The 26,690-nt window shown below is 43.6% G+C and overlaps 1 protein-coding gene across 4 annotated transcripts in view; it reads right to left on the bottom strand.

Annotated features, from left to right (window-relative positions):
* ACSL6 (acyl-CoA synthetase long chain family member 6) overlaps positions 1 to 26,690 on the bottom strand; it is a 389,555-nt gene that overhangs the window by 161,760 nt on the left and 201,105 nt on the right. For all 4 annotated transcript variants that reach the window (XM_069199190.1, XM_069199189.1, XM_069199191.1 and 1 more), the window contains exons 4-7: positions 6,542 to 6,606; positions 4,673 to 4,774; positions 3,091 to 3,190; positions 275 to 453 (exon numbers count right to left, since the gene is read on the bottom strand). In XM_069199190.1, the coding sequence (XP_069055291.1) occupies positions 275 to 453; positions 3,091 to 3,190; positions 4,673 to 4,774; positions 6,542 to 6,606 (446 nt within the window). The remainder of the gene's footprint in view (positions 1 to 274; positions 454 to 3,090; positions 3,191 to 4,672; positions 4,775 to 6,541; positions 6,607 to 26,690) is intronic.

The raw sequence follows: 26,690 nt of genomic DNA, 5'->3' as shown, positions 1-26,690 counted from the left end.
CTTTAGCTCGACATGGGCTACTTCTTTAGATACCAGGTGGTCTAGTTTTAATATACCAAAGCATGGAAAAACAGGCATGCACAAATGCTAGTTGAATACATTAGCACATTTAAGCCTGATGTATAGTCTTTGTCAATGCTTGTTTCATTTTATGAATGAAGAGAAAAGAGGTATTCGTTTTAATTGAGGTGTTTTTTTTAAAATATTTAACATATTGCCTTAACCGTTGGTTAGATGAACAAACTAAGGCAGTACTCTGAAGCACATCACTCACCTCTATTTCCTGCATGGACTGCACCTTCACTGCACACTTGGTTCCTCTCTCTTTTAGGTCCTCCTCCAGGTGGTCCATCAGGATGATAGAGTTCAGGCCTGGTGTTTCCCCTTTCTCCACATGGTCCAGGAGTAGCCTAGCCTTTTCACATTTGTCACAAATCACTGTTGAAATGTCAGCTAGAAAAGAACCAACGAACATGACAGAAACGTATTGTAAACTCTGATTATACATGTACTGTTTGGAGTAATCTCTTTCAAAAACTGAACTCAAGTGTTTCTTCAAGAACTGGATGATATTAACGTTTTTCTGTACATGACACTACAAAAGCACACACAAAATAGAAATATGATTTTGTGTTTCAGTTAATGTTTTACCAGATCATTTTATTAGTACGCCAAGTAAGCAAAGTGATGTTAGCAGCTGAAAATAACATTTAACTCCCTTTAAGATATTATACTATATTTTCAAGACAGACCAGAGGCACAAAGTCAGGTGCACACTCATAAAGAGGGACCCATTGGACTTGCGTTAGGGGTGGATGTGTTGGTGCTCTTTTACAAGGGCCTAGCGCTTTTCAAATTAGCCCACTGCCTGCACTGCTGAATGATGGAGGGGGCGAATACCAAGGCTGCCTAGTCTTGCTCCACCTCTAGCCTCTTTCATCCACCTGCAAACACCCCCTGTCTTTTATCTAATTCTTGCAGGCTCTTTTCCATCCATCTTTCTCCCTTTGTGCCAGTTTTTCCTTTTTTTGGCCTTCTTCTTTCTCCCATTTCTGCCTTTCCATCTTTTGTTCTGAGTAAGAGATTGATAATGAAAAATATGTTTCAGTCCCCAAAAATGAGTGCCGGTGTGCCCCACCTGCAATCACCTCCTCAAATTAAGCCCTGAGACGTATTATTTTCTATATACGTAGAGTGAGCTGTCGGGCGCCCACCTTCAGCCATTGGCTTGCTTAGTGTCAACCCTCTAAGCCACTGCTTTGAGACAGTGACGATTACATCCTGAACTATCCCTGTTTGTCTATATCTCTCACCTCATTCTTGGTGTATCATTTTGCTTCTTAGGAAAAAGTTCCATTGTAATGCATGAGGGTCTATTTTCCTTTTAACAGGTACACCAGTCACAATTTTTTGTAACATTCAATTTTGTATTCTTTCATGCATTTGGTCCAAAAAGCAGTCCTCCACTTCCAGTGCTCTGTGCCTACCAGAACCACAGGCTACTACACATTTGCCAGCCATAGAGAAGCTTGGTACGCAGCAATGGCATAACAAAGGCCCCCACAGCCCCTGAGGTGCGGGGGCCCTGATCTCTATGGGTCCCCCTTCGTGTTCTTTGCAGGGGCGCACCCTCCAGTTTCTTTACTCCACTGGTACGCAGGGCCAGGCTTTGATAGTGACAAACGTCAGTTGAGTTTCAGACATTTTATGCCAAAGAATCTTTTGCCACTGGTAGCTTCACCCAAAGTCCAGAAGAACTTCACATGTTATGTCAGTGCTATCCTAGCAGCTTCCAGTCAAAGAAAACGACCGGTCAAAGGTGTTCTATGGCCACCCGCATGTTCCTCTAATTAGGACTTAGCAGTGGCCCGCATCATGTTCAGAATACCTAATTTTACAAGTAAAGGTAGCAACACCGCTTTAAATGTAACGTTGACTAGATTATGTGGCTAAATTCTTTGTGTGGTCATTCACATATCACGAGAATTTTGACTGAGGAATGTTTACGTTTGATTCTGCTTTGAGTGACTTCTCGAGCAGTATACACATTTATCTCGGTGTAGGTTGGAATAACTACACCTGATGCAGGCTTCTTCAAAGTGGAGTGGCAACTCTTGTTGTAAGGGTAAAGGGAGTTAATAATAATTAAGAATGTGATCTGTTGGACTGTGCATGTGTTGTATGTGTGCAGCGTTGACAGTTAAAGATAATGTGGTGGTTTCAAGTTTGAACCTCTCACAAGATTGAACCTGTCACACTTCAGTGATATCAATGATGAAGTAACTGTGTAACGTTCATGGCTATGATTATTGAACATCTTTGAAAAGAATATGAGTTCGACTGCCACTATCTTTGAAATACGATGTTATTCTGAGCTTTTTGCTTGCATTTTGTGAATAGAAAGATTATAAGTTAAAATGGGCTTTGCAAACCTTCAGAATGAGTGTTTATTCTAGGAGGAAATACATTGAAAAACCATGTTATCACTGAAACAGTGTCCCAGGGCAAACTGCTTGCACAAGGCATGGCTGAGGTTACGCTCACAAAGATCGATTTCCCTACTGGCATATTCATTTTGTGGCAGCTGCCATTCACAAATGTGTCTTTTCTAAATCTACCCATGCTCTTGTTGAAAAAAGAATGGCTCGAAATCGGTCCCCTAAATTAGGAAGCCTTCCGACATTCGGCTGGTATTTAACCTGGTATTCAACCTCTTCAGAAAGAATTTGGAAAATATCCTCCTCAAATCAAACTTCGGCACCTCCCTTCATTTGATATCCTTTTTTGACTGCTGTTATTCCTTCGTTTGTTTCACATCTCTGTTGCTCTGTTGTGTATTACATTTGACAAGCATCTCGTAGCCTCTGTTTTCCCCAATGGTCAACTCTGTGCTATGCACATTTCATAAGTATATGTGTAAAAGCTATGAGATTTTCCACATCCAGGCTTTTAGAAGAAAACAAAACTCTGTAACACTCTGTGACACTTTGTCACAAGAGAATTGCTTTCTTCACCCTACTACTTCTATCTTTTGTGAGCAGCAGGAGCTATTCTTAATGCATTAAATGTCAATTCAAGGTCTATATTTACCTGTATTAATGATGTACCGAATGGCTCCCTGTCCCAAGGTATCATAGAGAGGAACAACCACCATAGAGTAGGTGTAGCAGGCCAACTCCGAGATAATCCACTGCAAACGGAGAAACACAGGAAATTAGGGCACACTGGCAACACTGGTCAAATGTGACAAGAAAGAAGGGTATATTTGTGATTTTCGCCTCCCACTTCCAGGCCTGCTCTGCTGCGTTGCGTTACCTCTGGTGGTTTTAGTACAAGCGAGAAAGCCAATTACACTTGTTTTTTAAATTGGAAAAATAACAGCACTGTACTCTGCGCTGGAATTTATGCTGGTAATTTTTTATTTTACTTCGATTTTCTATCCCACTACAACAAAAGTGAGGCAGTGAACGGAAGAATGTAATGAAAATAAAACAAAGTATTTCTGATGTTTCCCTTATATGATATAAAAGGGACAGGAAATAAACGTATTGTTTATATTACAACGGAAATACTTTCTGGGCGAGCATACTGGGCTAACACTTGGTATATAATTGGCAGAACGTGCGGAAAGTATCTCCAGTAAACAGAAATACGAGTAAAAGCTTGCCTCATTTGTCGCTGTGGGAATTCCTGAATGTGATTAAAAATAAGTTTGTACTTCAAAACTAACTCAAGGGAAAAACTGATTTTTTCCTCCCCTACAATTAGCCCACCTCAAAGGGGTTTGTAGACTTTGAAGATAAATGGTCACTTAGCAAGAAGAGAACAAGGTCTATTTGTGAAAGCACTCAGGCCACCTGAAACAATGAAGATTTTATTTTAAAAATATTGTGGAACATTGTGATACATGCGAGAGTGTGTGAATGTCTTCCTGCAGGAGCGTGTGAGGGAAGGGCTTAATTTCTTCTATTCTTGGGTCTTTGATGAGCTTCTTTCTCAGTAGATTCAGTTCTAATCTGTTAATTTACTTTTCTGATTTACTTCAAAAAGTTATTCTTGAGAGACTCTGGGATATTTCCTTCAATATTACACAAGCATGGAAACTTTGCAAAATGTAAGTTAATGCTGATTTGTATGTGTCCCACTCTTGCTTACCTATATGTTAGCCCCCCCTTTCCATTTCATTGTTGGACTGCAGACTCGCTCTTGAACTCTTTCTCTTCGATGGCTCACTCCCATCACTGCCATCTTACTAGTATCTCTAGATAAGGAGCCCCTTTTGAATATATCCACAACCCACATTCTTTATGATGAACCCTTCTGTTTATGGTGCATTAAAACCCACCCTTGCCTTCCTAGGACCTTTAAACCCCGTTGGCTACAGTGTCTAATATATAATACGTTCCAGTGAATCACTTCAGACCCCCAAAGACAAGGTGCCCACAGATCCTCTTGATCTGAAGCCGTCCAAGACTCCTTTTGCTCTTCAAGTGACTTCAAACCATTAAATCGGTAGCCACAGTGTCTCTAAAATCCATCCTTGTATTTAGAAACCTGCTCTGCTCAAGTGCTGTTAGAAGCGCCCCATCAGTCCCAGAACCAACACATGCCCTGTTCCTGGTATCTGTGGTACTTCTCACACGTCTCCACTGTCCTCAGCCATGCTACATACCTCGGGGCGGTTCTGTGCAAAAACGCCAATGAACTGAGATGGCATCGGAACACATCCTTGATGCAAAAGTCCGGATCCCAAACACTCTGCTCTTTCTGAAACCTGCAAACAACAGTCAAAACTTACTGAAAGACAAAAATGAGTTCTAAATATGTAACCAATGTAAAATAGACAAACAGAGTGGAACTACAGAAAGTTACTATTTTGTGTATTGGTTCAAATTTATCGGTGGGTTACCACCATTTTTTTCTTGAATGAAACCCTTTCATGGATGCCAGATGACCTAATGAGTAGCACCTCACAGGCATACGGTAGCATATAACTACACCTATTTGTAGAAGGCATGCTTCATAAAAGCTGTTACTGATACTGTGTGCGTCAAGTTATTGTTGCCCTGACCCCAGAATTCACATGTATGGTTCTCATTAAATCTATCCTGACTTGCAGGAGTCTGGTAGGGAAGGTGGCCGTGGCTATCTACAGTGTTAGCTGAAAAGGAGAAAACTTGGGGATGGACAGCTCAGGAAGAGACAAGGAAGCCCTTTCATCCAGAGCTCTGCTTCTTATCCCCAGCCCCTGCTTGCTTTCTTGAGAGATCCTGAAAAGGTTTAGGTGAATTAGCATGACTATAGGGTGCAGAGGAGATATGTATATTATAAATACAATTGAAAACCATCTCCAGGATTTATCAAAGCAGTAGCAGAATTACTTCAAATAAAAATGTTAAAAGTATATATAACTTATAGAGTACAGCACTTTTTAAAAATATCAACCAAGAGTATGGCATCTACGTTTTACAATGTTTTCACTTTGGGCCGTATAAAAGCTGAATTAATCGTTAGTATACGAAAAAGTACATGAAATGACTATGCTTTTTAAAGTTTCATATTTCTATGAGGTATTATATCCAAGTTATTTGATGCTTTTGTATAGTACGCAAACAATTAGAAGCTTAGTTCAGAGCATTAACAACAACAGAACATGATCACAAGTCTTTGAAATCGCTGGATGGAAAGTGCAGTCTGCCCCATACTGCACTCCCATGATTACCGAATACAAATATTAGACATGATAGGTCATATTCATTTGATGATAGCACAAGAGTGCTTGTTAAAGCAATATTTGCATTTAAAACGTCCTGTTTCATTGTATGTCAGCTATAATTGATTACTTTTAAAAACACACTTTTTTAAATGTAGGTTTATGATTTGCCTCAAACGTTCTGCTGCTTTACAGTGTGTCACAAAATGCTGATAGCCACGAATGTGTTGTTAATAAATGGACGTTAATAATAATAATATAAGAAACGTACATTTATTTATACAATACAATTAGCAATTGTTGTACCTAAGCCTTGACTAGAATACAGACCTATTGCCATGCAAGTTAAGTGTAGAAAGGATTGTGACATCACTTCCTGTGACAAAGTAACATTACTGCACATTGTTTAATTACATTTGTTAGCTCATGTCGCATGAATAGTTCAAAGGACTGGCAGAGTGTGATTAATACCGGTCTTTTCTCTTGGAAAGGGGGTGCAATGATACGATACCCTGGGCGGGGAAACACATTTGGCATTGATGCACCTCGCGTGGCTCAACATGGTCCCCACCAACAATGTGGTGCTGCTGGCGTCCATGGAAACACATAGATCAATTAAACTTACCTGCCTTCCAATCAGGTTTCAAACCTGAGAACTTCAAATTGCACACAGATCTGTGCAGCACATGCCTTAACAAACTGATGCATCTTACCTATTAAAACAGTGATGTAAGATTTAAAAAAAACATGCGCAAAAGATGACTTAAGCCCGTGCTGACTTTGTGATGTTCGATAACAGACCTAATGACGGTATAAAAATGCTCTCACCTCTTTGTACGTCAACCACTCATACGGCTGCTTGGGTTTTCTGGAGCCTAAACAAGGGCCATTTTCTGCATATAAAAAACATACATCAATTCCAAGCATGCTTGACTCATAAAAAAAAAAAGATCAGGCGGTTTCAAGTTGATTTACATGAAAACATGATCTGTCTAAACTTCAAAACAATGGACTGACATGCCATCTATACATTACAGGGTGTCACTGTTGGGTCGTAAATTAAATATTGGTGTCCAAGAATGGCTGCCAGGATGCCTGATTATATGGCTTGCAGGGCAACAATAGAATATTCATCTCTTCACAGAAAAGAAAAGGGCACAGCATATAAAAAACAAGTGATAACATTCAGTAACTTGTAAAGGTAAACAGGCTGTTTACAGGCGGAACTATTGCAACAGCGGATCTCAGAACAGCCATAACAACCAGCTTTTACGACGTTATCTCTACACACACCCGTGTGGGCTTTCTTTGCAATTGATCTGACAAGACATGCCATTGTGAGATTTGAGATAGAAGCCTTTATATAAAAAAAATGAATTTTAATTTCGGCCCTAGCTCTTTATGGTTGCTTGAGTGAATCCTTTGACCCTTCCATCGGCTGAGTCAAAGGTCTTCAGCCCTCCAGCCCTCCAACAGTTGCAAAAGGACTGGTTTCACGGAAGTGTATAAAAAAAATAGAAATATCATTATGGGATAAAGTTACATCCGACTACACGTTTAGTCCAACCCCCATCCATTCATCAGCAACCACTCGCCTCTTTTTCCATTTTTAAATGAGAAGAGACACTTCAAACCCTTGAGTCAGGGCCGGATTGTTAAGGCGGGTGCCAGGCATTGGGCGATGGGCCGGTGCCTGAAGATGACTTGTGGGACGTTTTTTTTTAGGGCCTCTGTCAATCGGCCATCTGCTTTATTCCTCCCCTGCCAGGCCATCGTCTTCAGCATATGATTGGGCAAGGGAGCGGTTGAGTCTGAGATGCGGCCTTGGTGGGGGGCAGGCATAGCGCTGGCCCTTGGGCCATTATCACCTCGGCCTCCTCTGGCACCGGCCCTGCCCAGAAGCAGACCCAGAACCAGAGCGTGGGCCCAGAAGCAAACCCCTCTCCCCGCTATGCCATTACATTTGAGCATGGTTGTATGCAGGACCTTGCTGGGGGATAAGGGGCGGGCAGGTGATTTTGTTACCATTGGGTCATCTTCACCTCAGCCCCATAGAGAAGCAGCAATGTGTTTTTATTAACCCTTCCCCTTCCAGGAGATCTCCATCAGGCTATGGTGATCTGGAAGAAGGTGACTCAGGGACCAGGCCGTTTTGGGGCCTCTGGCCCCCAACTTCCTGTTGCTGGAGCCATAGCAGGTTTATGGTTCACCAGACATTCTCCCAGTCACATTTCTCTAAAAATATAGTCCAGTGAGACTAAGCAAATAGTATTTCATAAAAGGGCACTGCCAAGGAATGTGGGCCACTTTTTAGGGACTGCCGGGGCCTAATTATGATCCCAATCCTATCCTGACTTGACCATGTATGCCTCAGAAACCCGCACCTGGATTTCCTGCACAGTGAATGTGTGTGCGCTTACATAGGAGGTCTACGTTCTGTGTGGCAAATGGCAGCTACCGTCCATCAGCCTCCTGCCTCAGTAACACTGACACACCATATCAACTGAGACTAACGGAGCGGTAGCAGTGTATACACAACAAGCCAATAAGGAACTAAATATGTCTGCAGCCTCAAAGCTTCATGAGTTGCCAAAGACTCCAGCAGACCAACCGAAATATTTTTTAAATCGTAAAGTGCATTGGAAGATATTTTTGGTGATGAAATATAAAACTGGTGCTTTCGTTGGTCACCAGCTGTCAATATGTACCAAGAATATTGTCACTCAAAGTCCCTTTTCTAACCGTCACTAGAACATTGTTTTATAGTTTTGGGGGGTCCATGGTAGTTGTGCCACCGCTGATCTTTGCTGTTTTTATCAGATGACTGATTTGGTTAATTGGAACTTGTTCTTGCTTCACTAGGGAAGCTTCCAACTGCCTCCTCTTGGTATTCCTACAGCAGCGCAGGGATCTTCGTGAACCTCACACATTCTCTTCTATGCTGAGCTGTGTCCGCACTACCCGAGAACAATCATAACCTCAGTCTGCAGCTACCTGAGATGGCGCACCAAATATTAAACCTTACCACAAGGAGTACGGCCAAGAGAGGTTGCCTAAGTACACGCTGCGACACAAGAAATGAATGGTAGGTGTTTTTCTGCAGGAGCACCTGGTAAACATTATTCTTGTTTTCTTGTTGGAAGAGGAGATTCCCGAAGACCTTCTTGACCTCTCTCAAAGAGCTTCCTCTAAGGTACACTGACTGTGTGCCATCTCCTTGGTGGTGCATACCTGAAGTCTTCCCTCAGGATCTTTTGCCAGTGTGCCTTTTTAGTTGTTATGATTTTATATAATTAGGTTCCAGGTCTTCATATGCAAGGATCAGTAACTGTGAATCTAAATGGTCACTGTGACAGATTCGGCACATGAGAAAAGGGGGCACATTACTCTATTCTCAGTAATACGGATGGAATAGATGACCAGCTTCATCAGGACGTGTGAGATTCACTCTAACTCTCCAGGCCTGGAAATATTCCAAGCAAAATCTCCAGGCGAAAGTATGTCCTGAAATTACGAATTACCAGGCAAAGCGGATAATGGTTTAGATTTTCTTCAGACTGTTCCTAGAATAATATATCAAATAAGAGAACTACCTTCGACAACTAAGGGAGCGGGGAATACCACCAAGCCACTAAAAAGTGATATGGGCTGAAAAAACAAACAATGTATAAATCAGCAGCAGAAGAAAATCAACATCGGTCTCAAATGTTAATGAACTTTTTTGATATTCTTGGAACATTTATTCTTGATTCTACAGTCTGTTTCGCTCTCATCGCAGCTCTTTCCTTTAGTGATCACTTTGTTAAATCGTTCACATGATTGTTTTCAGCACTGTGTGTTCACATTTTGCACAGAGCACATCAGACACATATGTATATATATGCATTTGCTTTTTTGAAAGATGCTGCAAAACTTCTATAGTATAAACAAAGAAAAAAATTCTTACAGTAAGATTTCCTGGCCTTATCCTTTACATTATTTGTTGTTCATACTGATACACTTATTAAGTATTGTGCTTGATTTATATAATTTTTTTTCAAAATGCAAACAAATTGGATGCTGATATCCTTATACTTTAGGAAATGAAACACATGGACGATCCAGCAAGTCGAGACATGTAGTGGTGTTAGCATGTTAGGCTGTGCACCATTAATAAATAGGACAGCTTTGCTGTAAGATCCCTAAATACTGTTATGTTCTGTTACTCTAATTTGTATACCGCACATCCACCAGATGGTTTCTTAGTGCTAGGTGACCGTCTCCACACAGCTCAAAATACTAATTGACAAGCTTGCTTAAAGAGCCAAGTCTTGAGCATCTGTCTGAACTTCCCATAGTTCAAGGTTTCCTGATTTGAAGAGGTTCCAGGCACGGGCAGCAGTGACTGAAAACTGGGTTCCACCAGTCCTACGCCTCCTGAATTGACGAAAGACTAGGTAATGTAGAAGGTTGGATCTGAGGCACCTAGTAGGGGTGTACCTGTGGATCCGATGTTTTATAAAATCTGGACTGTTAGTGTGCAAGGCCTTAAAAATAGTGCAACAAACCTTGTACATGGGTTTCTGTGCAAGAGGTAGCTAGTGAAGTTATTTTGTCACAAAGGAGATATGGCAGTATTTAGGAAGTTGATAAATCAACCTAGCAGCCTGATGTTGAACCAGCTCAAGCCTGCGCAAAAGGTGCTTAGGGAGATTCAGATAGAGGAATTTAGCATAGTTGATCCTTGATATAACAAAGGCGATAACAACTTGAATCAAGGCCTCAGAAGTGAGGAATTTCTTTATCTCCTATTCTGCGTAGCTGGAAAAAGCAGAAATATGTCACTGAGTCTACCTGCTGTTTAAGAGAAAGTTCCTCATTAATGATAAAGCCAAGACTTATTACCGCCTTCTTCAGAGATGGAGGTGGACTCATCTCATTAAGCCAGAAGGAGGGTGTTAGAAATGGGTTCTTTGGTTGACAGTCAGGTTACTGCCCTGTTCAAGCAAGGACCCTCACTCTAGTCAGGGTAAAAGAGAATCACCCTCAGCTAACCCCTGCTTAGCCCCTTGGTAGCCTGGCAGAGCAGTAGGCTTAACTTCAGAGTGCTAGGTGTAAAGTATTTGTACCAACACACACAGTAACTTAATGAAAACACTACAAAATGACACAACACCAGTTTAGAAAAATAGCAAATATTTATCTAAACAAAACAAGACCAAAACAACAAAAATCCGACATACACAATTCAGGTTATTAATTTTTTAAAGATTAAACAAAAAAATAACGCTTAGAAACAAAATGCTTCGATGAGGTGTCGACACGGCATTGTAACGGAGTTGTTCCCAATAATCTGACACCAGCGGCGCTGGACACGGAGTCGCGTAGACCTCCAGGTACGGTACCTTGATGAAGAAATTAAAATGAGCCGATGAGCAAAGTCGAGGATCGCGGCGTCTGTGCGAAACGTTGAATCCGCACACTTCGAGCGGCATTGGTCACAACGAGATGCAGCGACTTCCACGGAGTCACGGACTTTGGCGGGGCTGCATCGATGTCGGGCCTGCGAAGGTCGTCGCGTTCCAGCGAAGATGACGGAGTCGGTTGCAGGCGACGTCACCAGATTCAGCAGCGGCGTCGGTCCGGAGTCGTCCGAAGTTTATTTCCTTGAATTTTCACCAGCTTTCCTTTCAAGGGCCCAGGGGCTGGATAGGGCACCACTTGTCAGAGCAGGAGTCTCTCCAGAGACTCCAGGTGCTGGTAGAGAGAAGTCTTTGCAGTCCCTGAGACGTCATACAACAGGAGGCAAGCTCTAAATCAAGCCCTTGGAGATTTCTTCACAAGATGGAAGGCACACAAAGTCCAGTCTTTGCCCTCTTACTCTGGCAGAAGCAGCAACTGCAGGATAGCTCCACAAAGCACAGTCACAGGCAGGGCAGCTCTTCTTCCTCAGCTCTTCTCCAGGCAGAGGTTCCTCTTGATTCCAGAAGTGTTCAAAGGTCTTTGGTTTTGGGTGCCCTTCTTATATCCAATTTCTCCTTTGAAGTAGGCCTACTTCAAAGTAAAGTTTGTTTTGAATGTGAAATCCTGCTTTGCCCAGGCCAGGCCCCAGACACTCACCAGGGGGTTGGAGACTGCACTGTGTGAGGTCAGGCACAGCCCTTCCAGGTGTAAGTGACACTCCTCCCCTCCCTCTTAGCAAAGATGGCTCATCAGGATATGCAGGCTACACCCCAGCTCCCTATGTGTCACTGTCTAGTGTGAGGGACAACCAGCCCAACTGTCAAACTGACCCAGACAGGGAATCCACAAAAGGCAGAGTCACAGAAATGGTTTAAGCAAGAAAATGCTCACTTTCTAAAAGTGGCATTTTCAAACACACAATATTAAAATCAACTTTTATAAAAGATGTATTTTTAAATTGTGAGAAAACATTGTGCATTTGTAGAGCGGGCTCCGATCCCACTCTGCTTAAGAGTATAATACGTAGATATTCACTCAAAAGCTGTCACATGACATTCCCAGAAAGTACACCTGTAAACCTGCGCCTGGTGCAACTTCAAATGCATACTAATGAGAAGTTTTGTGAATTGGGAAAATAGTAAATCTACATTAAGGCACAATGAACAAATGAAAATGTATTGCTAATTAATCAAAGCAGTTCCACAGCTCGTTTAAGTTGAGGTAGATACAGACAACATGAACTAGATTCCTGAACCCACCAGGCAACGTGATGTGGCCACATCGCCTTTTATCCTGCAGTACCAAAGGCCTCCTAGTGGAATTAGCCCGAAACAATACCTCATAAAATGTCTCTTTTTTTTTGTTTTCTCCTGTGGCCACGGACGTTTCAGGTAATGCGGGTGAGCAGGCAAGTTATAAAATGCTGAGTTAAAAATCCTATTTATCCCTAAACTCACCATTATCCTGCATGGCAGAAAACAGCTTGGCTTCTTTGTTCAATAACTTACTCACGTTCGTTCAGGCAGAAATGTAAATGTCTTCCATTGCTACAATTTTGTTTCAGGACAAGATGTTCTTTACGTATGCTGCTCTTATTCACCTTAACCCTTAAATGCAATTTTAGGTTTGCAAAAAGAGTGCAGCTCTGTTTACAGAAAATAAGAAGAAAAGCAATGCCACGCCCACGCTGGGGTTATACAATTATGTCACATAAACATTTCTGGCAGATGCAAATAACCAACTCTCTTCTGCCCTCACTGCGCCCCTTGTGGCAACTAACCCCTGCAAAAACAACATCTCAGGCCCAGCCTTTGGAATCTAGGTCAACGGAAGAGCACCATCTGTGCACGAGACCTTCTGATGTATGCAAATGGCAAGTAGGCCAGAGCTTTCAGATGCGCAGCCCTGTCAGACCTCGCGAGGTGGTGTGTAGAGGACGCTACTTGATTTGAATACAGCGAAATGGTCGCAAATGAACCTTAGAGTACAGGGCTGAACTTAGCACAGTAGCGTGAGAAGGGGAGGTACTCTAGTGCCGCGAAATAATCGAAAGATTAAATGCGGACAGTGATTAATTAGTAAAAAAAAGAAATAATCAAAGAGCAGGGGCCCAAACCTTTTTCTCAGTAGCCCGCCCTGGTGGCACCGAATGAAAACGCTGCTTAATGCCAAGCCGCCCTAGCTTTGATTCTACCTTTTTCTCTTTCTTACACGATTCTACACTTCTCGTCTCTCTCACTCATACACATTCTTTTTAATCTCTGCTTCCTCCTCTAGGCTTTGTTTTACCGTCCTTCCCCACCCCCTTGTTTTTTTCTGACTTTCTCTGTCTTACTCTGGGTCAAAATCCGATGATGCTCCTGGTTCCCAAAAATGTGCACCACCAGTAAAAAACATAAGCACCGAACATACCACGGCATAAATCTCATAAATAATGTCTCAAATAAAAACATACTTAAATAAATATGTTTGAGGATTCCTCTGCCTATACAAGTCACCACAAACTCAAGGGGGGGGGGGGCTCCTCCATTAGGGCGGAGGAGCGTTGTTCCTCGGGCAGCAGCGGCAGCTGCAAAACCTTTACAAGGAAACGATAATAAACAGTGTTTATTATCGTTTCCTTGTACAGGGATGAGGCCCCGGGGGTGACAAGTGCACAGCACTCCCCCTCAGAGCCCATGTCTGTTTGGCCGGCAGTCTCGGGACGGACAAACACATGCCCAGTAGGCTCTCTCCAACATAGTTGCTGGGCTGGAGAGAGCCTGCATAGGCTCCCAGTCTGGCTTGGCGCTCCCAGCCAATCCTGATGCTGCTCTAAGCAGCAGCAGGATTGGCCGCAGGGAGCCTGTGCCAGCAGCATGTTGAGGAGACGGAGGAGGGGGTGGACCACATCGTTCAGGTAAGTTTATTAATATTTTTTAATTTTTTTTATTAATATGCCCCACCCTGCCACCCCCCTCCTCCCACCTCCAGCACGTGCCACCCCGCCCCCTTTAACACCTGCGAGCCACGACTGCATATTCCCATGCCAAGAGGAGGTTGAGATAGCCCATGCGCCCTCTGCACAAGGACGTATACTGCCTAGTTTTAAAAAACGACAAAGAATAAGGTTTCCCAGAGGATTCTAAGCACCGTATTTGTATCCAGCTCAGCAATCAGGCAATGAATGACTTGCATATATAATACAGCACTTATTGAATCAGGGCTCCACGAAGAGCCATTGTCAGTAAATATTGCTGTTTAATGTATGAGATGGAAAGCATTTATGGACACTTCTGCTGGTGGGCACTACTTCCTATTCATATTGACAGGAAAGGTCTGGAAATCCATTTTAGGTCTCCGCTATAGGCAGCTTTAGTGGTCTGTTGGGGACCTCTTGTTTCCAATTCGTGGCATGCACTCAGAGTGGGTATAGGTTTAGTCCCTCTCTTGTGACTGGATGGCATTGTTGTTTTATCTTCTTAATCCAATGTATTCCCTCCATAGTCTTCTGGTTGTCCTGCCCAAGGGCATTTCTGTCTCACACTGTTGTGATTGGACGATAGATTGTTTCACTGCTGATGTCAGACTGTGCATTACAAATCATACATCCTTCTCCCCTTTCACTCCCCATCCTCCTCCTACTTTCTCCATCCTCCTCTTTATTATTAGCCAATTTAGCCCCTTCCTTCCCACCCAATGGTTGCTTGCCTGCAGTGGCCCCTTGAGCTTTGAGAGTCGCACATCACACTATCAGCAGGCAGCCATCATAAATGAATGAATGTTTTAACCATTTACAGATGGCCACTTGTAGTTGAACATGTGCACTGAAGCGCAGCAAGCACCTTTCAAAAAAAAATTGTTATATCTGAAAATATCCCATTAAAAAAATAGCAATCTTTGACAGAGTTTTCTTAAAATGTAACAAAAGACAGTCAAAGATGACCGCTGGGGCTGTCCAGGCATCCATGGTAGCCATTTTAAAGATAGTTTTCTTATATTGATATCTTTTCAAAGATGGCCGCTGGGTGATATGTCTGCATTTGTTGAGGCCACCGTTAGATGGGGTATCTTAAAATATGATAAAATGGATTCAAAGATGTCCACTGTTGATTCACACTCATCCACCTCAGCCATCTTTTAATGTAGTTTCTTAAACGTATATTATATGAATTCACAGATGGTCATGGAGGATGTTCATGCATCCTGGGTAGCCAAGTTTGAACAGGGTTTCTTAAAATTTAAGAAAATGATTTTAGAGATGGATGCATTGAGAGCTCATGCATTCACAAATATTTGCGGTGGCTACTTTTGAGGAAAAAGTTTAATAGGTTTCATGTCAGAGACGTACTAGCTTTGCCAGTACTTGTTTTTACGTGCTGCTCCACCACGTCAAACCACCGCTTGGAAGAGAACCCACTTTACTGGTTTGAGTTTAGAGTACCAGGGATACAATATCTAATAGTTAATTGAGTGTCTCAGCCAGCTTGGAGGAGACCTTTTGGGGGCGTTATTTAGCAGAAGAATTAAGCCAAAGGATAGAATTGCCAACCACAGTAGATACTAAACTCCATTGGGAAATATTGTTGTAACTATCCTTGCATGTAAGAATAAACTCCTCTTCTGATTTTATTTGAGACTCTGGGGTGGAGTGGAGGACGGAGTGCACAGCTAGCACTGTGTTTATGCACAGGGTCATGATATGCCGGTTAGAGATGGATTTCAAAGTCTTGCTCCTCACAGAAACAGCCAAAGTGTTCATTATTTTGCGATCGTTTAAAATTGATAACTGTGCTATCATCAAAATGAAGTAATTTCTCAATTCAGCATAATTTTTTAGGATATCTGAGGCCCAGGTAAGACATAGTTCCCCTGTTAGGAGCAACTTTTAATTGTATTATCCATTTTCTGCTCCTTTAAGGCATATCGTGCCACACAATATTAAATTATACTTTAAACTTACTGACTTGATCTTACAAAAACAGCTAAAGCATGTTTTTCAAGCAGCCCCAAAAAATCATACACTGACATTAAATAGAGATGGAGTGAGAGGCAGAGGTAGGCAAAAAAGGGATAGGGGTTGAGATAAGGAAATAGGAGTGAGATAGTCACAAAGCTGACCTTCCAGGGGTCCCCTTGGAAGGTGGGGACCCTGGGCAATACTTTGCCCATGCCTCAAAACGTCGCTGGCCCAATTGCTGTGTGCATGTTAGATACAAAGGCCCAATAAAGCCTGCTTTGACTGACTGAAGGATGTGTTATATATGAGGTGTTGTAAACCACTGCATGTATTAGATTTACCCACGTCTGACTATACGATATCCTTACACTTCACACGCATTATTATACCTGAGTAAGTCCATGTGATTGTCTCACATGTGACTTGATGCATACAGCACAGCTGGCAGAAGAAAACCATGGCTTGGGAAAATAAGCCACCTTTTCCCATGGAGAAGAGGTTAGTCCTCCCCGGGTAGCCATCCAGCAGTCCCAATCGTTGACCTCTCTGATGACACACGGACAGCCTTCGATAACATTGTCACACTTTGTGCCATCATCTATGTCTCAGTCTTGTTGTTATTCCTGCTACTCTCTTGTGCAAAGACATCAAACCCTGCTGCCTTCAACAAATTTGTTTGTGTTCTGTGGTACACATCACAAAGTTTGTCTACAGTGAATATCAGAGAAAAGCAACTCACTACTGCAAAGGCAGATCAAGAGGGACCCGGATCCTACTCGAGACATTGGCATTCCCTGACACCACAAAGGACAACTCACTCCTACATCACTTGGAACCAAAGAAGAGTTTGAGGCAAGTATTTTCTCTCTGGTTGCACACACCAGGTCAAACTCATCTTTCTCTTAGCGATCATTATACCTCTTGCAGAGTGTCCCAAGTTCAGCAGTGCCCACGATCCTTCCTAATAGCTACTTAAACTAACTTGAAACATCCTGCACACAGGCAACTGTTTGCAGATGAAACACCGATTCACCTCAAATCAGACCAAAGTGTCAGGATAAATACTACTAAGATAGAGGATCTGGATAGTCTTCACTTGGTCAAATCCAACCTGCCTACGAGTGATTTGCAGGAAAGGTCACGACTAAACAGCAAACTACACATAACCATGGTGGCTGTCTCATCTTTGTCGTGAAGAAATGTCCCACAATGCTTTATCCATGATTGCCTTGCACTGGCTAACATCTAAGGAATGGCCTACATCGGTGCCTACTGCTGAAAGATCTACAATGCTGTGGCTCTGGATAACTCAGTAGATTGCTCTCATTTTACTAAACTGAAAGAAGCTTAAGGTTGGCTTTATGAATACATTGTGCCATCATTCTGTTAAATGCAAACGTTTTGAAAAGAGGACACTAGTTGCACAAGGTTCCTATCACTCTAAGGCACTACTTTTACCCCTGCAGGCAACAAAGCGTCTTGTCTTGCTAGAAACAATGACCTTCCTCCTCTTTCCTTACATTTTACACACTGTGAAGTGACATACACAGAAGACTTAATAGAACGGGTCCGCATGACGGATCATCTCACAGACTTTCCAAATAATCTCTACACTCTGTGGTCGTCATTCCTTACATCCTCCTCTGCCAGGAAGAGTTTGAGGCAGCCTCACGGTGGAAAGGTTTAACACATGAAGAACACGTTGAAAATGTAAGTTAGTAATTAAGGATTCCGGATGATCACTCTAACGGCACTGAAATAATTCCTTATTATTGGATGCTACTTCAGATTGGCTGAGATGTAATTCAAGCAAAGGACAACGGTGTACCCTAGTGGACCAGCAAGTAATTGCAGCATAGTTGTTCATAAACAAAATGTGACAAACTTCCGACAGGATCAGACACACCCCATTTGTCTTATTGTGCACTGCAAATTATTTCTAGCCAAACAGACCACCACCAGATCACCGTGACTCTGATCAATGAGAACGGCAGAACTGCTTAGGGTGCCTACATTGAGAAAGCGCTACAGATCATACAAATGTTATATGGGTGCTAAACAAATGCTGATAGCATACCCCTATAAAAGGTTCATGAAAAGGGCTGTATGAAAAATATATACTACAGAAACAACAATCTATCAAAATTAAGGGCCAGATGTAGGAAGCCTTTTGCGCCTCGCAAACGTCGAAAAACGCAGTTTGCGAGGCGCAAAAGGCCTTACTCGATGCAGAGTCACATTTTGCGAGTCGGTACCGGCTCGCAAAATGTGATTCCGACTCGCAAATAGGAAGGGGTATTCCCTTCCTATTTGCGACCGCATCGCGATGTTGAGTTGCTTTGCGACCGCGAAAGCGGTCGCAAACCAACTCGCATTTACCATCTACTCATTTGCAAAAGGGAAGGGGTCCCCATGGGACCCCTTCCCCTTTGTGAATGCCACAAATTTTTTTTTTTTCAGAGCAGGCAGTGGTCCTATGGACCACTGCCTGCTCTGAAAAAAACGAAACTAAATGGTTTCGGTATTTTTTCTTTTTGCAGCTCGTTTTCCTTTAAGGAAAACGGGCTGCAAAAAGAAAAGAAAAAAACTGCTTTATTTAAAAGCAGTCACAGACATGGTGGTCTGCTGTCTCTATCAGGCCACCATCCCTGTGAGTGCCTAAACTCGCTATGGGGTCGCAAACTGCGACCAACCACATAAATATTCATGAGGTGGGTCTTTGCGCCCCCATAGCGAGTCGCAGAAGGTATCTGAATCACCTTTCTGCATCTCGTATTGCGAGTTGCAATTTGCAAGTCGCTATGACTCGCAAATTGCAAGTCGCAATTTTTCACTTACCTACATCTGGCCCATAGAACCCACAATATCCACAAAACAAGTGTATAAAGGAAAGTATAGATTTGCTGGTCTTACCTCCACACACATCTACTTACCTTGAAGATAGTATATTTACATTAAATATCTTTTTGTGATTTGGTGATAATCCGTTCAATAGTTTTGGAGTTATTAAAGAACACATATTTATGCATATCTAGAAATGCAGATGGTCCACAAATCCGATAGATCTCAAAATGAGATCTGATTGGCTGCCACCACTTCAACCAGGAGGTGGTGGCAGTCATCTTGGGCCTCTGACTCAGGTGTGTCCCAAGAAAACACATTACAAAATAGACAAGGGGCAGGGTAGGAATACCCTGACTCTCTAGGCCTTATGGTGGGGTCTAAAACATTTTGAAAAAAAAACGTTCCTGTGAATCTGCAGAGGATCTGTAGGAAAAAAATGCACTGGTTTTTGCATGCCTTCCTGTTGGGCCTGGTCCCAGAAGGAATTTATTAGTACATAAATTGGGGAGGAGGGGGTGCATGTGGCTCTTCCTCCCCAGGCCGATTCTTGTCCTGGGGACTCCATGCCCAGGGCTTGGCTGGAGTAAAATACAGGAAGGGTGGGGGCAGCATGGCAGCCGCCTCTGCCAATTTTGGCCCTGAAGCCCCATCCCCCGGGTCCTGGCCACTTTTAGAAACGGTGAGGGGTCTGCGCAGCCTTCTCCTAAAGACAATAATGGTCCTGGGGACCACATTCCCCAGGGTTAACTCCTGCTATGTCCTAGGGTGCCCATCCTGAGACATAGCAGTTTTTCCATGACTCGCGCCCTTCCCATGCACTGCTAATTATCCCACATCAGTCATGACATCTACTATGACATCATTGATAATATTACTGCAACATTCGCAATAAAATTAATGATAAGAAAACTGTGCTTGGTGGGGCCGCGTGTTATAGTTACCTTAGGGCACAAACATAACTATAACTGCTGAATTTCTATGGTTGTGTGTGTTTGCAAAATCTGAACATAAATATAATGCCCCTGTAACCTTTGTTTTTTTCAGTAAAAATATATTTATACAAACACACACACCCAAGTATATATATACATATTTATATATAAACACAGACACACATATGTGCCATGTCACATATAAAGAAAACCTGCAATCACCAATATGCACTGACCTCCTGGATGGTTTGGTAGCACAATATTCTGACGTTGATATTAAGGTGGGAACAGCCTGGATGTCCTATAAATTCTGTTTCTTCACTGTCAGCAATCCCTGGGGTTCACAGTGATGAGCTTGTACCAGTTAAGACTCTTCTCTGCCCATAGAGCAAGCACAATCACTGCTACTTGCTACTCATAAAACCTTTTCCTGACTCTCAATCAAAGCAGTGCACAGTTCTCTAACTGAGCCATGAGACAATCGTCAGATATAATTCTAAATGAAAAGCTATCCAGACATTCGCCAACAAGACCTCTGAGGAAAGCACAGAAAATTCCCATTTTCAGATGTATTTTTATTCAAAATGAGCAATACATCCTTAGAAGTTTTTTACACTTATTTCGACCACTTCTGCTTCATTTACTGCCCATGTCCGAAAGAGGGACGGCACTGCCATGGTCAGTACCATAGAATGGCCTGTGGATGTTATTAGATGGTGCAATTAGAAACATCTAGGATTGCCTAACTTTGAGTAGTGCCTATCAAAGTATTTATTTCTGCCTCATGTCGCCAGCTAGGGGCAGAGTTCTCAAAAGGCAATGACCTGCATACATTATGTAGACCCCCCTGTCTTTGTTGAAATGTATGGAGCAAGGAACACACTCGGCCAAATTAGTATGAAGACAGAAGTTTTTGTCACTGACAGAAAGCCCATTAGATGCTCCTGAATGCTACATTTTTGTCATTGACAGAAGGCCCATTAAACGCGCCTGAATGATGTATTACCTGAGTTATTTGTGCTGTGGAGCTCTGCTGCCCAACTGTTCATAAGAAGACAGAAGTGCAAGCACCCCAGCAATACACCAGATAGATTACATAGCTGCTAATGCATTACTCACCAATAGTTTAAGAGCTCCTCAAAAGCAGATAAGAGCATTTTTGGGTCTTCGTGTCCTTCATCTTAAAGGGGCCATCTGGGGAATGATGTCACAGTATATCTCAAACCCTAATCTGACAAAATCAAACAAACAGACATTCTAGAGCCTATGGTTGGTGATGGCTAATAATGGAGAACTGGGAAGAAAGCACTGTGTTTTTGCTTCACTCTGATGGTCCGTTTAAAATTTTAATTAAGATTTACAAATAACTGTGGATACCTTGTGCAGCTGTGTTGAACGTACTGAATATATCATATTTTTCTACTCGCTCTTAACCCCTTCAATGTGTGTGACAGCCAATGGCAGTCACATGCACGCCCTCCCTGGTCCTACGGATGGCCATTGGCTGTCACTAGGGAGGGCTTAAACTAATTATCCAGTGCAAAACACTGAGAATTCTTTTTTTCTCCTTTGGGGGAGACGCAGAATCGCTTCCTCGTCCCTCCCTGCCCCTCCTCCCACCCATCTGTAGTGTCAGCGAGCCACGAAGATATTTTTGGGACTTACGCTCAAAATGTGGTTAGTGAAGAAACCAACGTTGCAGTCCTATTGGTTGACTCGCATTGTTTGGGTAACCCACATCTTTGCACTGTATAGGAGCAGAGACTGTTTATGCTATTGCATGCTGCATTTCAATGACAATTCTGCTGCATTGCCCCAGGTCCATCCAGACCATGACAGGTTGTTCAAATTCAGCCTATTGTGGAACATTTGTCTGTCAGGTTTCCAGAGATTTATACTGCTGGAAAGAATATATCAGTTGAGGAGTCCTTGATCCTGTACAAAGGGCAGCTGCTGTTCAAGTGGCACATTGCAAGCAAGAGCTCACTATGGCATCAAGCTGTACATGCTGTATGAGAGCTCTACTGGCTGTGTGTACAGCTTGAGAGTGTATACAGGGAAGGACTCCACTCTAAACCCTGTAGGTTGCCCACCCACGCTAGGGGTCACAGGAAAGATTGTGTGGGAGCTTGTCCAGCCACTCCTTCACAAAGGTTATAAAGTTTATGTTGATAAATTCTGTACAGGGGAAGAGCTGTTCAGTGAGCTCTACAAAACTGGCACTGTGGCCTACAATACAGTTCATTGTAAATAGCAAAGGATTCCCACAGGAGCTTATTTGCACGAAGCTCCAGAAATCCCGGAGCACTGTGTTGAGTTCCAATGAACTGCTTACAGTCAAGTTCTCGGATATGCGTGATATGTAGGTGCTCACTAAATTCATGATGAGAGCACTTCCCCGTCATGGTTTGGAGTCAGATGGCCAAAGTCCACAAGCCCATCTGTACACTTGATAACACCAAGTACATGGGCGAAGTGGACAAGGATGACCAGGTTCTTCAGCTATACAATGCAAGTCGTAAAACTCACACTTGGTACAAAAAACTGTTTACCTACCTGATCCAGATGGCAACATTCAATGGGTATGTTGTCTATCGTCAAACAACCACAGGAAGACTCATGTGTTTCCTTGACTTTCAGTTGTCTCTGATTGAAAGTCTCACTGCTGCTACAGAAGCAGAAGCCTCTGCTTCATATTTTTTGGAGGATATCTCAGGGCTGCAGGAGCGACACTTTGCTTGTCGCATTCCTAAGACACCCAACAAGGATCGACCATGTTGTCATTGTAAAGTGTGCTTGAAGTAGGAAAAAAGGCAGGAGAGTCATGTTTACTATCCCGAGTGCCCACCTCAGTCAGGCCTGTGTTTCCTACTTACTTTATGTTGTATCATACTAAGGCGAACTTCTGGGGTGACTGAGGTGGAGCTGCCGTTAGGTAAACCTTTCAAAGGCTGTGCATACAAAACTAATGTCCATGGGCCATTACTTCATTAGGCAAGCAGCCTGAAAATTCTGAAAATCACAGACTTCCTTATGGACTGCTCAACACCTTCATCCACCGTCAGAACGTGGGAGGTGTTCTCTTTGCAGACTGACAAGTGCATTGTAGTCCCCACACTGTAATAAGTCAAACAAATATCCAATGGAACTTATTCAGAAACATTTCTTTGCTTTGAAAGTGTGTTATTGAAAAAAGAGCACAGTACATAATTTCTTGTATGATGATTTTCACATCCTTAGTATAAGATCATCATACAAGATATTGGGGGTGATTCTGACCCCGGCGGTACTAGACCGCCGGGGCCAGGGTCGGCGGGAGCACCGCCAACAGGCTGGCGGTGCCCCGCAGGGCATTCTGACCGCGGCGGTTCAGCCGCGGTCAGAAGAGGAAAACCGGCGGTCTCCCGCCGGTTTTCCGCTGCCCTTCTGAATCCTCCATGGCGGCGCAGCTCGCTGCGCCGCCATGGGGATTCAGATACCCCATACTGCCATCCTGAACAGGATGGCGGTATGGGGTGTCGTGGGGCCCCTGGGGGCCCCTGCAGTGCCCATGCCAATGGCATGGGCACTGCAGGGGCCCCCGTAAGCGGGCCCCATTTTGAATTTCACTGTCTGCATTGCAGACAGTGAAATTCGCGACGGGTGCAACTGCACCCGTCGCACCTTCCCACTCCGCCGGCTCAATTCTGAGCCGGCGTCCTCGTGGGAAGGGTTTTTGCACTGGGCTGGCGGGCGGCCTTTTGGCGGTCGCCCGCCAGCCCAGTGCAAAAGCCAAAATACCCTCAGCGGTCTTGCGACCGCGGAGCGGTATTTTGGAGGGGGGAAGTCTGGCGGGCGGCCTCTGCCGCCCGCCAGACTTAGAATGACCCCCATTGTGTCCTGCACCATTTTACAATAACATTGGGAATGATACAAGTTAGTGATTGAGTTTTCACACTTTCAAAGCAAAAGTAGAAGTGTCGGTGGATGAGTCCCACAAGACAGTTGTTTGGCTTTTAACTTTAGAGAACTTAGGCTGTATTCCCCAGCATGTCTGCCTCAGTTTCAACTGTAGATATGGTTGCTCAGTTCGAGGAATAGTAGCCCCGCAAGGCATACTCGAACACCCCCAGCTGGCATCTACAAACTGGAAGGAGTTGGATTTAGCACAGTAAATGCACTGATGGGGCATGAAAGACTCATTTTCTTGAGCTTCAAGAAGCTCGGGACAGAAGGCATTAGTATATGTTCACTTGGCAATTATACAGTATTAGGCAGGACTCTGATGAGGACAGGGACATGAACGGGTAGAAAAAGCAAAAGCTTATGGGAGGTGTACTTTCCCAGGGATATTGCATAGGTAGATGGCAGATAGTAAAAGCAGTACAGATACACATGCCATGACTTCATCTTCACCTATGGATTCAAACCCATTGATGCTGCACTCACACTCAATTACTATGACATCTATGGGTCACTGTTTGACCTGCTTGCCATGCTCATTCTCCATCAGAACTTAGTAGATGTTCAGTTTGCTATATGATAAGTGCATTATAGTCACAGCACTGCACATAATGGAGGATGGGACATAAGCTATGTTCTCACGTACTACCCTGTGAGTCAAAAACTATTGTTCTTCATAATTTTTGATGTTCTCTTTAGGGAGCTTTGTGACAATTCCCCAGCGTGTCTGCCTTTGTTTCAACTGTAGATATGCTCACTCCATTTAAGGAATTGGCCTCGTAAGGCATCCTCTGACACCCCCAAATGCATCCACAACATAGACAGAGTTGGACTTAGCATAGTGACTGAGCTAAAGGCGCACGAAAGACATGCCTTCCTGAGCTCATGTGGCTGTCATGGAAGCCATTAGTAAAAACTCACTAGGCATGTTTTTGTTACTGTTCAGGAAGAAGGAGGCCGTTACTTGACAAGTGGTAAAATGTAGGCAAACCTATTCTGTCCTGTGGCATATGAATATGATGGGCCCTTGTCTGGTGGCAGTATGTTGATATGAGTGCACTGATTGGTTGGATTGGGCCTGTGGCCGGCGGTAGGAAAGTCTTATGTGTGGTGCATGAAAGGCATGTGAATGAGCTGTGAAAAGGCTTTATGGCTCACCTTCAGAAGGCTTGGTTTCAATATTCAGATACTTTGATAAGTATTTATGCTTTGAAACCAGAATTTCTGGAGGTACTAAAACCAACCAGTGTGTGTGGTGGATTAACTTTAACAAATTAGTACCAGATTTAAATCCGATGGGGTAAGATGGCCCTTTCCAAGAGCTCCTCATGCAAGGACTACAGTTGACCCTTGTGGGATCCATTCATGTCACAGGCGTTAGGCCCAGGCACACCAGTGGGGTAGCGTTTTAGGACTCTGCACACTTTACCACTGCTAACCAGTGCTACTGTGCATATGCTCTCTCCCTTTAAACATGTTGCCATTGGTTTATACCCAATTGGCTTATTTAATCTACTTGTAAGACCCCATTAAAGTGCACTACATGTGCCCAGGGCCTGTAGATTAAATGCTACTAGTGGGCCTGCAGCACTGATTGCGCCACCCACATAAGTAGCCTCTTAACCATGCCTCAGGCCTGCCTTTGCAAAGCCTGTGTGTGCAAGTCTCATTGCCACTTCGACTTGGCACTTAAAAGTACTTTCCAAGCCTTAAACTCCCCTTTTTCTACATATAAGTCACCCCTAAGGTAGGCCCTAGATACCCCATAGGGCAGGGTGCTATGTAGATAAAAGGCAGGACATGTACCTGTGCAGTTTATGTGTCCTGGTAGTGTAAAACTCCTAAATTCGTTTTTACACTACTGTAAGGTATGCTCCTTTCATAGGCTAACATTAGGGCTACCCTCATATACTGTCTGAGTGGTAGATTCGGATCTGAAAGGAGTAACAAGGACATATTTAGTATGGCCAGATTGGTAATAAAAAATCCTGCTGACTGGCGAAGTTGGATTTAATATTACTATTTTAGAAATGCCACTTTTAGAAAGTGAGCATTTCTCTGCACTTAAATCCTTCTGTGCCATACAATCCACGCCTGGCTCGGTTTAGTTGACAGCTCCCTCGTGCATTTACTCAGACAACCCCAAACACAGGATGCTCAGTCACACTTGCACACATCTGCATTTTGAATGGGTCTTCCTGGGCTGGGAGGGTGGAGGGCCTGACACTTACATGTCAAAGGACAGTGGCCTGCTCTCACACAAAAAACTGCCACACCCCCTACTGGGACCCTGGCAGACAGGATGGAACTGAAAGGGGACCTTGTGCACTTCTAAGCCACTCTTTGAATTATCCCCCACTTCAAAGGCACATTTGAGTATTTAAGCAGGGTCTCTCATCCTTCCAATTCAGACACTTCTAGACAAGATACCACTGGAGAAGAATCCCCAAACCAGAATCTGCAACCTGCCAAGAGGAACTGCCTGGCTGCCCAAAGGACACACCTGACTGCTTTTCTGCAAAGGACTGCTGCCCTGCTGTTGCCCTGCTTCCTTGCTGCCCTCTGTCTCTTCTGAGAAGTGGTCTCCAAGGGCTTGGATAGAGCTTGCCTCCTGTTCTTTGAAGTCTCAGGACCAAAAAGACTTCATCCTGCAAAAGAACTCCTGGTGCGGCATAAATTCAAGGCACAGCCTGCATCGCGGTGAGAAAATCACTGCATGCTGAACCGGAATGATGCAGCCTGGCTCCCCGAAGTGGAATGGAGATCGATGCAGCACCAGCGATGCAACCAGAACTCCGGCGCACTGCCCACCGAATCGACGCAAAGCCAAGCCGGAACAACGCAGCCTGACTTCCTGAGAGGAATTGACGGAGCACCT

Source organism: Pleurodeles waltl, chromosome 7 (genome assembly GCF_031143425.1).
Source record: "Pleurodeles waltl isolate 20211129_DDA chromosome 7, aPleWal1.hap1.20221129, whole genome shotgun sequence".
NCBI lineage: Eukaryota > Metazoa > Chordata > Amphibia > Caudata > Salamandridae > Pleurodeles > Pleurodeles waltl.
This window is presented reverse-complemented; position numbering and strand designations above follow the sequence as displayed.